At 46.0% G+C, this 12,935-nt stretch overlaps 1 protein-coding gene across 2 annotated transcripts; it reads left to right on the forward strand.

Moving 5' to 3' along the window:
• The first annotated feature begins 9,442 nt into the window (after window positions 1-9,442).
• Window positions 9,443-12,327, forward strand: FANCD2OS (FANCD2 opposite strand). Of its 2 annotated transcripts, none has more exons than XM_066245961.1 (2): window positions 9,443-9,501; window positions 11,783-12,327. In XM_066245961.1, the coding sequence occupies exons 1-2, from the start codon at window positions 9,444-9,446 to the stop codon at window positions 12,325-12,327; spliced, it is 603 nt and encodes a 200-aa protein (XP_066102058.1). In that variant the 5' UTR covers window position 9,443. The 2 variants fall into 2 exon arrangements, with proteins under 2 accessions (XP_066102058.1, XP_066102060.1); XM_066245963.1 differs by lacking the exon at window positions 9,443-9,501 and adding an exon at window positions 9,778-9,809 and having other exon boundaries at window positions 11,784-12,327.
• The last annotated feature ends 608 nt before the right edge of the window (window positions 12,328-12,935 follow it).

Below are 12,935 nucleotides of genomic sequence, written 5' to 3' on the forward strand. Positions count from 1 at the left end.
ATTGTGGTGCGCCTGCGCGACGTCACGTCCTCGCCTGCGTTTACCCTCTGCTACCACGCCCCTGAAACTTGTCACTTCAACTCCGACGAGAATAGAATGCGCAGGCGTCAAGAGTCCTCAACCCACCAAAATACAAGGTCACTGGATGTGAGGGTCGCTACCGCTAGCGTGGGTCTCCGTCACCCATCCCTCCCTTAGCTGCTTCAGACTTAGGTTACCATCTGTATCAGCAATAAGTTGGGCATAACTAACCACATTAAATGCAAGTCATTAAAAAAAAAAAAGCCTTTCCATAACACAGCAAGCCTGGTTTGTGCTGGCGCAGTGGGTAATGTAACCTGGAATGCTGAAGTCACAGGTTCCAAACCCTAGGCTTACAGGATCAAGACGAGAAATACAAGCAACAAGCAAGCAATGAACAACTAAAGTGAAGGAACTATGAATTAATACTTCTGGCTCCCTCGCCTCCTCTCTCTGTAAAACTAATAAATAAATTCCAAAAAACAGCATGATGTTCCACCATACATTTATCATATGAATAAAATGTGTGTGTGTCTGTGTGTGTGTTAACAATAATATCCAGTGATGGAAAGATTGAGGGTAAATTGATAGGCTCATAAAATCTGGTCATACTATAAACTGATATAGTCCTTCAGAAAATTTGTGAGCTTAGACTCGTTGTGGGTGTGATTGGCCAATTAATATAAAAGTTGTGCCTGACCAAGCGGTGGCGCAGTAGATGGAGCGTCGAACTGGGATGCTGAGGACCCAGGTTTGAGACCCCGAGGTCGCCAGCTTGAGCACGGACTCATCTGGTTTGAGCAAAACCTCACCAGCTTGGACCCAAGGTCTCTGGCTAGAGCAAGGGTTTACTCGGGCTGCTGAAGGTCCGTGGTCAAGGCACATATGAGAAAGCAATCAATGAATAACTAAGGTGTCACAATGTGCAACGAAAAACTACTGATTGATGCTTCTCATCTCTCCGTTCCTGTCTGTCTGTCCCTGTCTATATCCCTCTCTCTGACTCTGTCTCTGTAAAAAAAAAAAAAAGAGTTGTAAAAAAAATAAACTTTTTTTTACCTAATCTCATTAAGTAACTGAAAAGGAAATAGCAATTTAATCACAAAGATACTCTTTATAGCATTATCTATATATATATATTTTAAAAAAGACAACTAAATCTCCACAGTTGGGAATGACTAAACAAAAGCATAGCCATTTACAGCAATTATTTATTTATTTATTTATTTGTATTTTTCTGAAGCTGGAAACGGGGAGAGACAGACTCCCGCATGCTCCCGACCGGGATCCACCCGGCACGCCCACCAGGGGGCGATGCTCTGCCCCTCCGGGGCGTCGCTCTGCCACGACCAGAGCCACTCTAGCGCCTGGGGCAGAGGCCAAGGAGCCATCCCCAGCGTGCCCGGGGTCATCTTTGCTCCAATGGAGCCTTGGCTGCGGGAGGGGAAGAGAGAGACAGAGAGGAAGGAGGGGGGAGTGGAGAAGCAAATGGGCGCTTCTCCTATGTGCCCTGGTTGGGAATCGAACCCGGGTCCCCCGCACGCCAGGCCGACGCTCTAACGCTGAGCCAACCGGCCAGGGCACAGCAATTATTTAAATACTAATTACGAACACTGTGGCAACATAACACAGACGATAAATTGGAAATAAACACAAAATAAAAATTTTTCTTTTTAACGTTAGTGTGCAAGAGAGACAGACAGGAAGGGAGAGAGATGAGAAACATCAACTTGTAGTTGTTCATTGGTTGCTTTCTCATATGTGCCTTGATGGAAGTGAGGAGCTCCAGCTGAGCCAGTGACCTTAAGCCAGTGATCTTGGGCTTCAATCCAGCAACCTTTGGGCTCAAGTCAGCAACCGTGAAGTCATGTCTATGATTTCACACTCAAGTCGGCAACCCTGCACTCAAGCTGGTGAGCCCTCGCTCAAGCTGGATGAATACATGCTCAAGCTGGCAATCTTGGGGTTTCAAACACGGGTCCTCAGCATCCCAGGCCAATGCTCTATCCACTGTGTCACCACCTGGTCGTACTACAAATTTTTCGTTAAGTGCAACTGTGCAAAACCTATGACTGCTTGAGGACTATAAGGATGCACCAGATATGTAAATATCTGGTTTGTTAAGGTAGTGGAATTAAGGACAATTTGATTTTTTGCTTAAGGGAATATTTGCAATCTGATTTGTATAGTAAGTGCCTTTTATGTTACTTAAGAAAATGTGGTTGAACAGTCTTCTAACAGGAGCTGGGGACAAATCATTACTCATTCTTTTACTCAAAAGATTTTACAAGGCCCAGGCCAGTTGGCTCAGCGGTAGAGCGTTGGCCCGGCATGTGGAAGTCTCGGGGTTGATTCCCAGTCAGGGCACACAGGAGAGGTGCCCATTGGCTTCTCCACCCCTCCCCCTCTCCTTCCTTTGTATCTCTCTCTCTTCCCTTCCTGCAGCCAAAGCTCCATTGGAGCAAGGTTGGCCTCGGTGCTGAGGAGGGCCTCAATGGCTCCAGGCCCTACAATGGCTCCAGCCAGCCACAACGGAGCAACACCTGGATGGGCAGAACATCGCCCTGTGATAAGAATGCCAGGTGGATCCCAGTTGGGTTCATGTGGGAGTCTGTCTGTCTCCCCACTTCTAGTTTTGGAAAAATACAATAAAGAAAAAAAAGATTTTATAAGCTATTAACTGTTTGTACAGCTATTACCTTGCTGGACCTTCACAAACCTTGTAGAACGAAGTCAGGAAGAGATTTCTCATTTTACGGAACAGAAAATTGAAGTTCAAGGTCACAAGCCAATTAAGTGGGGACCTTCACCAGCTGATATCAGTCTCCACTATCTCTCACTGTACCAATCTGAAAACAGTTTAGTCTATGTGAGCTCTCCTAGGTATTCATATAAATTATTTCTAAAGTAACAAATATCAACCTTAAATATTGAACCCCAGACATCCAGAAGGTCCTCTCTGCCATTCAAGACCCTACTCCCAAGTGACGTTGTTGGAAGTCAGTATTTTGTTCATATGTATCAGAGAAGTTAGATCTGCAGGGCACCTTTTTTTTTTTTTTTAGATTTTTATTTATTCATTTTTGGAGAGAGAAAGGAGAGAGAGAGAGAGAGAAGGGGGAGGAGCAGGAAGCATCAACTCCCATATGTGCCTTGACCAGGCAAGCCAGTGGTTTTGAACCAGCAACCTCAGCATTCCAGGTTGATGCATGCTTTATTCATTGAGCCACCATTGGTCAGGCCTGGCACCTCACTGTTAAATCATAAATCTACTACATAGGAGTCACTTCACATACAAGAAATAAAGCATGGATGGGTTAGGATTGTTGGGAGAATTATCTGAGAAAGAATAAATAAAACATTAAACACAGTGCCTAACTCTTTACAAAGCATGCATTCATGATTAGTTTACATTTTCTTTTTTTTCTGAAGAAAGCAGAAAATTAACACATATTTATAGAATTTAAGAAATGATTAACGGGGCCCTGGCCGGTTGGCTCAGTGGTAGAGCGCCGGCCTGGCGTGCATGAGTCCTGGGTTCGATTCCTGGCCAGGGCACACTGGAGAGGTGCCTATCTGCTTCTCCACCCCTCCCCCTCTCCTTCCTCTCTGTCTCTCTCTTCCCCTCCCACAGCCAAGGCTCCATTGGAGCAAAGCTGGCCCGGGTGCTGAGGATGGCTCTGTGGCCTCTGCCTCAGGCGCTGGAGTGGCTCTGGTTGCAGCAGAGTGATGCCCTAGATGGGCAGAGCATCGCCCCCTGGTGGGCGTGCCAGGTGGATCCCAGTCAGGTGCATGCGGGAGTCTGTCTGACTGCCTTCCCGTTTCCAACTTCAGAAAAAAAAAAAAAAACAAATAAAAAAAGAAATGATTAACGGGCCTAACCTGTGGTGGCACACTGGATAAAGCGTTGACCTGGAATGCTGAGGGTGCCGGTTCAAAACCCTGCACATGTCTGGTCAAGGAACATATGGGAGTTGATGCTTCCTGCTCCTCCCCCTTTTCTAACTCTCTCTCTCTCTCTCACTCTCCTCTCTGAAATAAATTAAAAAAAAAAATGAAATGATTAATGGTCTTCCATAGACCAATCAGTTTCAGCCCTTCTCTTGTTGTTTGCCTTTCTATTTACCTGTTTCAGGATCTCCCCTGTAATTCCAAACAATTCAAGGATATAATGCTGTCCTGGAGTAAAAAATGTTCCTCCAGAGCATCTGGAGATTTTTCCTAAATGTCTCATGGAGTTTGCTGTCAGGCAGTCCTCAAGCTATAGATTTGCCAGTACAGTAATTCTTCAATGTAGGAATTATTTCCCATGGAAGATTCAAGGTTGCAGAGGCAAGCCCTTTGGTAATGCAGTTGGTGGAACAAGGAGTGCTTCCATACGGCTGACAGCCTCAGTATAGGACAAACAGGTCCCTGTCTTCTTTGTTGGTCATGTGCTTCATGGAACTTGGGTATTTTTGTCAATGACTCCAGGTATAATAATCAGTATGGAATCAAATTCTTGAAGTTCGTCAGTTGCATTGTGTGATCATTAGAGTCTCCTTTACTGTCATGTGAACTAGGCCCATCATTTGCACAATTATGGATATGGCATGTGCACCATGGTGATGTTGCTGGCTGCTTTGAAAGTATCAAATTGGTCTGATTTGTGGTGGCGCAGTGGATAAGGCATCAACATGGAACGCTGAGGTTGCTGATTTGAAACCCTGGGCTTGCACAGTCAAGGCACATATGAGAGTTGATGCTTCCTGCTCCTCCCCTCTTCTCTCTCTCTTTCTCTCCTCTCTAAAATAAATAAAGTCTTAAAAAAATTTTAAAAAGAAAGTATCAAATTGGCTTTCAGCACAGTGAATGTGGCTATTGTCATGAAAATACCCAAACAGTGCAACCAGAATGTTGACTGCCGAATGAAACAGATCAAGTTGATGTTGTAACATGCTATATGGGGGAAATTCTGGCTTTCCATATGTGCATGGTACACACTGAGGTGGATGGAGATCAGACTCAGCAGGGATGGCAGATGGAACCTCTGAGAATACATCCCTTAGAGCTGGGAAGAATAAAGCCCTCTCTGTCCAACAGTTGTTTGTTATTGTTTTTGTGGCAGAGACAGAGAGAGTCAGAGAAAGGGACAGACAGACAGGAAGGGAGAGAGATGAGAAACATCAATTCTTTGTTGTGGCTCCTTAGTTATTTATTGATAGATTTCTCATATGTGCCTTGACCGTAGGGCTACAGCAGACTGAGTGACCCCTTGCTCAAGCCAGTGGCCTTGGGCTCAAGCTAGTGAGGTTTTGCTCAAACCATATGAGCCCATGCTCAAGCTGGCGATCTTGGGGTTTTGAACCTAGGTCCTCCATATCCCAGTCTGATGCTCTATCCACTGCGCCACTGACTGGTCAGGCTTTTTTTTTTTTTTTTTTTTTTTTTTACAGAGACAGAGAAAGGGACAGATAGGGACAGACCGACAGGAAGGGAAAGAGATGAAAAGCATAAATTCTTTAATGCAGAATCTTAGTTGTTAATTGATTGCTTTCTCATATGTGCCTTGACCAGGGGGTGGGGGGCTACAGCAGAGCGAGAGACCCCTTGCTCAAGCCAGTGACGTTAGGCTCAAGCCTGCAACCTTTGGGCTCAAGCCAGCTACCTGTGCTCAAGCTAGTGGACCCATTCTCAAGGCGGATGAGTCCGTGCTCAAGCCGGTGACCTCGGGGTTTCAAACCTGGCTCTTCCGCATCCCAGTCTGATGCCCTATCCACTGTGACACCGCCTGGTCAGGCAGACAACAATTTTTGATTATACAGTTTTGCTTTGGGGACTTTTATTTTAAAAATACAACTGTGTGGCCTGTGATGGTGCAGTGGACAAAGTGTCAACCTGGAATGCTGAGGTCACCAGTTCCAAACCCTGGACTTACCTGATCAAGGCACATATGGGAGTTGATGCTTTCTCCCCGCCCCATTTAAAATAAATAAAGTCTTAAAAAAAACACAACTGTGCAAAAAACCCTACTTTATTTGCTTTTAAAATAATAAGAGGAAAATAAAAAACTTAATACAAAGTTTTGTAATTCAAAATAATTTTAGTCTCTTACAAGAATCATCATTTTAAGCTCCAGACAGTTGGCTCAGTGGATAGTCGGCCTGCGTGCGAACATCCCAGGTTTCGATCCCTGGTCAAGGCACACGTGAAAAGTGACCATCTGCGTCTTCCTCCTCCCTCCCTCCCTCCTCTCTCTTCCCCTCTCGTGGCCAGTAGCATTGATTAGAACATCGGTCCTGGGCATCCTTACCAGAATCGAATCAGAGCATCCATATACTGGGCCGATGCTCTATTCACTGAGCCACTGGCCAGGGCTGTCAATTCTTTTTTTTTTTTTTTTTTACAGAGACAGAGAGAGAGTCAGAGAGAGGGATATAGAAAGGGACAGACAGACAGGAACAGAGAGTGAGAAGCATCAATCATTAGTTTTTCATTGCAACACCTTAGTTGTTCATTGACTGCTTTCTCATATGTGCCTTGACCACGGGCCTTCAGCAGACCGAGTAACCCCTTGCTCGAGCCAGTGACCTTGGGTCCAAGCTGGTGAGGTTTTGCTCAAACCAGATGAGCCCGTGCTCAAGCTGGCGACCTTGGGGTCGTGAACCTGGGTCCTCGACATCCCAGTCCGACGCTATATCTGCTGCGCCACCACCTGGTCAAGCCAGGGCCGTCAATTCTTGACAAGACCAAGACTATCTGGGCCTGATCAGTGGTTGCATAAAGTGTGGCCCTGGACACTGGGGTCCTAGCTTCAAAACTCTGAGGTTGCCAGCTTGAACACAGCTTATCTGGCTTGAGTGCAGGCTTGCCAGCTTGAGCACGGGATCGCCCGCTTGAGTGTGGATTCATCGATATGATCCCATGGTTGCTGGCTTGAGCCTAAAGGTCACTGTCTTGAAGTCTAAGGTTGCTGGCTTGAGCCCAAGGTCACTGGCTTGAGCAAGGGGTCACTGGCTTGTCTGGAACTCCCCAGTCAAGGCACATATGAAGTAATCAAAGAACTAAAGTGACACAACTACAAGTTGATGCTTCTCATCTCTCTCCCCCACCTAAAACAATTTAAAAAGAACAACTGACCTACCCTGGCCAGGTAGCTTAGTTGGTTAGGGTATACACCCCATATGCCAAGGTTGCTAGTTTAATCCAAGAATCAACCAATGAATGCACAAATAAGTGGAACAACAAATCAATGTTTCTTTTTTTCTTTCTTTCCCTCTCTCACTAAAATCAATTAAAGAAAAAAGACTATCTGGCCTTCTAAACCAGGCTCTCAGCCTGAACCCATTCCTCTATGCCCAGTTTCTGCACCTCCATCTCTCCAGTTCAGCTTCTTCCAAAGAGCCAGACAAAAAGTTACAGCTCTTTTGTGTGCTGTGTTCTACAGTTCCCAAAGTGCAAGGGAAACATTTGGGTTCTAAGGGAAGGGCAGGTGGGCCATTAGTTAATTTGTCCCGCAAATATTTCCTGCACACTTCCAGGCACCAGGGATATAGAAATCAACTGGGCAGATCCGTTTTCACTCAGTAGTCCAGGGTAATTGAGTGATTCTTACAAAGTTGTCAGATCACTCTCAATATGGTGAAAGGGTCAGTTTTTTAGCTTTTTGAGAATGGGACAGCATTATCTTTTCTGAGATTTAATAGAAAGCAGAGAACGGTTTTCGGTCAGTAAGTCAAGGGAACACATTTGTCTTTCTTTTTGCTCTTGATAGGCAAGCATTTATAAATCTGCATTGGGATCATTCCAATGCAGCAACAAAAGCCTTCAGAACAGAAGTCTAGGCCCTGGCCGGTTGGCTCAGTGGTAGAGCATCAGCCTGGCGTGCAGGAGTCCCAGGTTCGATTCCCAGCCAGGGCACACAGGAGAGGCGCCCATCTGCTTCTCCACCCCTCCCCCTCTCCTTCCTCTCTGTCTCTCTCTTCCCCTCCCGCAGCCAAGGCTCCACTGGAGCAAAGTTGACACGGGCGCTGAGGATGGCTCTGTGGCCTCTGCCTCAGGCGCTAGAATGGCTCTGGTTGCAGCAGAGCGATGCCCCAAATGGGTAGAGCATCGCCCCCTGGTGGGCATGCCAGGTGGATCCCGATCGGGCGCATGCGGGAGTCTGTCTGCCTCCCAGTTTCCAACTTCAGAAAAATACAAAAAAAAAAAAAAATGAAGACTCAGAACAGAAGTCTAGGTAACTCCACCTTAACCCTACTGAGTAGGGTTTAATAAGAACTTTTTTTTTACAGAGACAGAGAGAGAGTCAGAGAGAGGGATAGATAGGGACAGACAGGAACAAAGAGATGAGAAGCATCAATCATCAGTTTTTCGTTGCGACACTTCAGTTGTTCATTGATTGCTTTCTCATATGTGCCTTGACCACGGGCCTTCAGCAGACTGAGTAACCCCTTGCTCGAGCCAGCGACCTTGGGTCCAACCTGGTGAGCTTTTGCTCAAACCAGAGGAGCCTGCGCTCAAGCTGGTGACCTTGGGGTCTCGAACCTGGGTCTTCCCCATCCCAGTCCACACTCCATCCATTGTGCCACCATTTTTTTTTTAAGAGAGGGAGAGACACACAGAAAGAGGGAAACAACCAATTTTGTTCCACTTATTCATGCTGCCAGTGGTCAATTCTTCCATGTACCCTGACCGGGAATGGAACCTGTAACCTCTGCATATCTGGATAACGCTCTACCAACTGAGCAACCTGGCCAGGGCTGATAAAGAGGTTTTTTTTTTTTTTTGCATTTTTCTGAAGCTGGAAACAGGGAGAGACAGTCAGACAGACTCCCGCATGCGCCCGACCGGGATCCACCCGGCTCGCCCACCAGGGGGCGATGCTCTGCCCATCCTGGGCGTCGCCATGTTGCGACCAGAGCCACTCTAGAGCCTGAGGCAGAGGCCAAGGAGCCATCCCCAGCGCCCGGGCCATCTTTGCTCCAATGGAGCCTTGGCTGCGGGAGGGGAAGAGAGAGACAGAGAGGAAGGCGCGGCAGAGGGGTGGAGAAGCAAATGGGCACTTCTCCTGTGTGCCCTGGCCGGAATCGATGATAAAGAGTTTTAATACTAACTACAGGTGCTAGGATTTTTACGCATGTTTCAGACCATACGCTTTGAAGTGGACATGCCCAACTTGTACAACTAAATCGAAGGCACACAGCTGTGGGGAGGTAGCAGAGGAAATCGAGGGGACAGGACTGGAACCTGCACTGCTGAAGGCAAAGTTCTGGACCTGGCGTTCCAAAAAGATGGTAGTGGAGAGTCCAGCCCAGACGCCCCCGCCCCCGAGCACGGGGTCTCGAGGCCCCCTCCCCCTGAGCGGCTGGGTCTCCCCGCCCCCAACTTCCTCCACGGTCCTGGGTCACAAAGGCGGTTGCCAGGCGCCTGGTGGTGAAAAGATGCGGCCCGGAAACAGCAGCTGCCACTCTGCAGCGTATGGCCTGTGGAGTTCAGCAGGTGAGCCCCCAGCCCGGATGGTGGGACCGGGCCTGGGCTCCCACTGCCACCTCCACCTCCGCCTCCACAGCCAGAGCCTTCTGGCTCCCGCCCCCGGGTCGGGACCCCCGGGAAACAAGCCCCTTCTGGCTGGGAGGGGAAGCTACCCTTCCACCGGGTAGCTTCAGCTCGTCTGGATCGCAGTTTACAAGGACCTCAGTGGCACTTTGACGCTGCCTTCCCCTTTCCCAGGTGGGGAAATTGGGCAACCAGGCTTCTTGAAACAGGAAGAATGGTATGAAGGGGAAACCTTTTTGGTCAGAACAAGGGGTTCCCTACCTGGGAGTTATTAGAGCAACTTGAACGGACTCCCTAGGTTCAGTCCCTCATGGAATGGATGACAGTGACAACCGAGAGGTGGGAGTCTGTGAACCATCTTTATGTAAAGCTTGCTAAAAACGGTGGAAAGACCTGTCAGAAGCCCTTCTCATCTCATATTGGTTTTGCTGCTTAGGCTGGACATTTGACAAAATAGTTTTTAAATTATTATTATTTTTTTACCTCTGGCTCTTTTTGCTCTTAGGAGTTGAGTCAGGAAAAGGGTGATGGGATCAAATTTATTTATTTATTTTGTCATATGCTAAGAGGTATTACCACCCACTACCCCGCCTTGCCATGGTAGTGTACCAGAGTAGCACTGATCTCGGATGTATGTTCTTAGGGTCATGATCTCAAGCATCAGAAGCCTTTGGTAGGCTGTTAGTAAGTATTCCTTGGGGGTCAGTTTCTCATTCTAATTCAGTCCAGACATTTGAACTCAGTAGGCAAAAGGGCCTGCATAGGTCAGGTGAGACATACCACTTGAAGGAAATCTCTTTTATACTAACCATCGTTGGGGCAGGTTTTCTGGTTTGAAATGTCCTTTTAAAAAATGAACTTTACTGTCTCAAAAACTATGGTGGAAGTGTCAACTTTTCACAGCAGTCCTGGATGGAATAAAATCTGCAGCTGTTCCCTTTTGTGGGAGAAGAGAGAAGGGACAGAAATACACTTGGCTAGAAAGAAAAAGGATCTGCTATGTCCCTTAACATGATAGCTCATGCTGAAAAAAATGTTAGCTTCTCCTGAATTCAGGAAAACCCTTTTTATACTAGCAATTTTAAGGTAGGCTGATGGAAAATCCAAATTCTACTTGGATATATTTTGAGTCAGTAACACCTTCCCAGCCTTTTATTTTCAAGGGGAAAAGAAAAATAAAGCTCTTACCCAGTGGGTTTCCCATAGATAAGACAACAAAAAACAAAGCACACCTACAAGAACCAGAAAAATCTTTAGAAATTTTTAAAGACTGGCCTTTGGGACCATTTTCCCTATCAGGCTGGTGTAATTCCTCCGGGGTGGTATGTAAGTAGCTCAGGGCTCTGAGAAAATGGCTCCCTTGTGTTGGAAAACAGATTTTTAGGGCCAAGAGGAGACTGTCTTCATAATTATGAATAGTGAAAGCTGAAGTTCTTTAAAAGGAACAGGATAAGTTTTCAAACTGTAGGTGCATCAGAATTCCCAGAGGGTTTGTTTAAGCACAGATTACAGGACCCTATCCCCCGAGTTTCTGATTCTATAGGTCTGACATGGGACCCAAGAATTTGCATTTTTACCATGTTGTTACCAGATAACACTGAAGGTGCTAGTTCTGGGATCATACTTTGAGGACCACTGGTATAAAGTACATGGAATTCAGAGTCACAGATATTTGGTAAGATGTGGCCTTTCTGAACTTCTAACCACGATTAACATCTCATCATGAAGTGCCAGTAGCCTCTGCAACCTCAGAGGTGTAGATTTTGTCTTTAGCAGTTACCAACACAGCACAGGTACTAATGGTGAACTGGAATACTCCATTTAGAAAAGCTCTACGGGGTAGGCAAAAGAAGGTTTATAGTTTTGAGTACAAGAAAGTTTATTCTTACATTACTTTATTATTGTATTATTTACTATATAATATTATTAACCTACTTCTGCCCACCCTGTATTTCCTCATCTGTAAAATGGGTTAAAACTTACATTCAGAGGCTTGTGATAAGGTTGAATAAAGTTTTAGTCCATATCATTTGACAGATTCAATACTTGTTACCATCCCTTACTACTTTTTATAGATACTGGTACTCTAACATCTAATGGACACTGTTCCTGGGAACTAGAGTAAGTTAAAGTCATTATGAGACAAAGAGATGTGAATTTGAACAGCCATGCACTCACCAAAACCATGGTAGGGAAATTCCATGTTCTGATTCCTTTCCTTTAGAACTATCCATGGCTGGATACCAGCTCTGGTCACCATGGACCCCACTGGATGAGAGCTTCCAATGGCTGCGGCATACAACACCTACACCCTCTTCCAAGCACCCCTTTAGGGTTTCCCCCTGCTTCCCAAACACCCCTTCTGACATTGAAGTGCAGCTGTGCTTTCAAGAGGTCACTCTAGTCCTAGACAGCCCATTCCTGGAACCTGGGGTGAGTCCCAAGTTACCCTGCCATACATCAGAGCTCCGAACCATGAACAACAAGAAAGGGCTGGTCAGGAAGCCTCAGCCTGTCCGCCTCAATGGAGTGGATTCAGTCTTTGGCAGGGTCATCACGGCTCAGCCCCCAAAGTGGACTGGGACCTTCAGAGTTTCAGACAAGTCAGCCTTTTGCAAAATCATCAGTCGGGAGCATCAGTGGCCCACTGGACTAAAGGAACCTCAGATTCAGATGACAGTGACCATGTGCAAACAGATGCTGCGCTCTATCCTCTTGCTGTATGCAACGTACAAGAAGTGTACCTTTGCCTTGCAACATTCCAAGTAAAGGGGTCCCCATCTGACTCCCATTCCTCACACTATGCCCTTTGCTATGTGCCTGAAGCTTGCAGAAACCTGTCCACGTAAAGGAAACTGGCATTGCTCCAAGTTTTTTGTTTTTCTGTCAAGCAGTGACAATTAAGGAGTCTCTTTCTCCCTTACCTTCCAAAAAAGGGCCAGTAACAGAGCAGGGGAGAATGATTTCCACTGTAATGTTGAACAATCATTTAAAAGAATCAAATTAGCATTGACATGTACATGTGATAAAGAATCATTAAACAAACCATATAAATAAGCCTAGTGTGAACTCACTTAAACATCTAAGACCACAATGAACTGGGGAAACAAAAAGGTGTCAAGGAAGGAGATAATTGATTCTATATACCTGAGGATGAAGGGGTCAAGAGCAATTTTAAAAACAAAAATTAAACAAATCAAAACACGCCCACCCACCCTCCTCAATCAAAAACAACAAAAAAACCTAACCTGCCACATCCTAATACCACTGAAGAATACAAAAGTGGGTAAATATTAACAAATATTAAACAATATTTATAGCACATCAAGAAAGAACTTGGTAGCAGCAGTGAAACTGGGCTTTCTGGCAGAAGATGT

Source organism: Saccopteryx bilineata, chromosome 10 (assembly GCF_036850765.1).
Source record: "Saccopteryx bilineata isolate mSacBil1 chromosome 10, mSacBil1_pri_phased_curated, whole genome shotgun sequence".
NCBI lineage: Eukaryota > Metazoa > Chordata > Mammalia > Chiroptera > Emballonuridae > Saccopteryx > Saccopteryx bilineata.

What these genes read in the sequence shown, in the direction of transcription:
- FANCD2OS (XM_066245961.1), top strand. Translation starts at nt 9,444, where the DNA reads ATGCGGCCCGGAAACAGCAGCTGCCACTCTGCAGCGTATGGCCTGTGG. An exon ending in TGGCCTGTGGAGTTCAGCAG is followed by an intron (nt 9,502 to 11,782) that starts GTGAGCCCCCAG and finishes CCTTTCCTTTAG; the next exon opens with AACTATCCATGGCTGGATAC.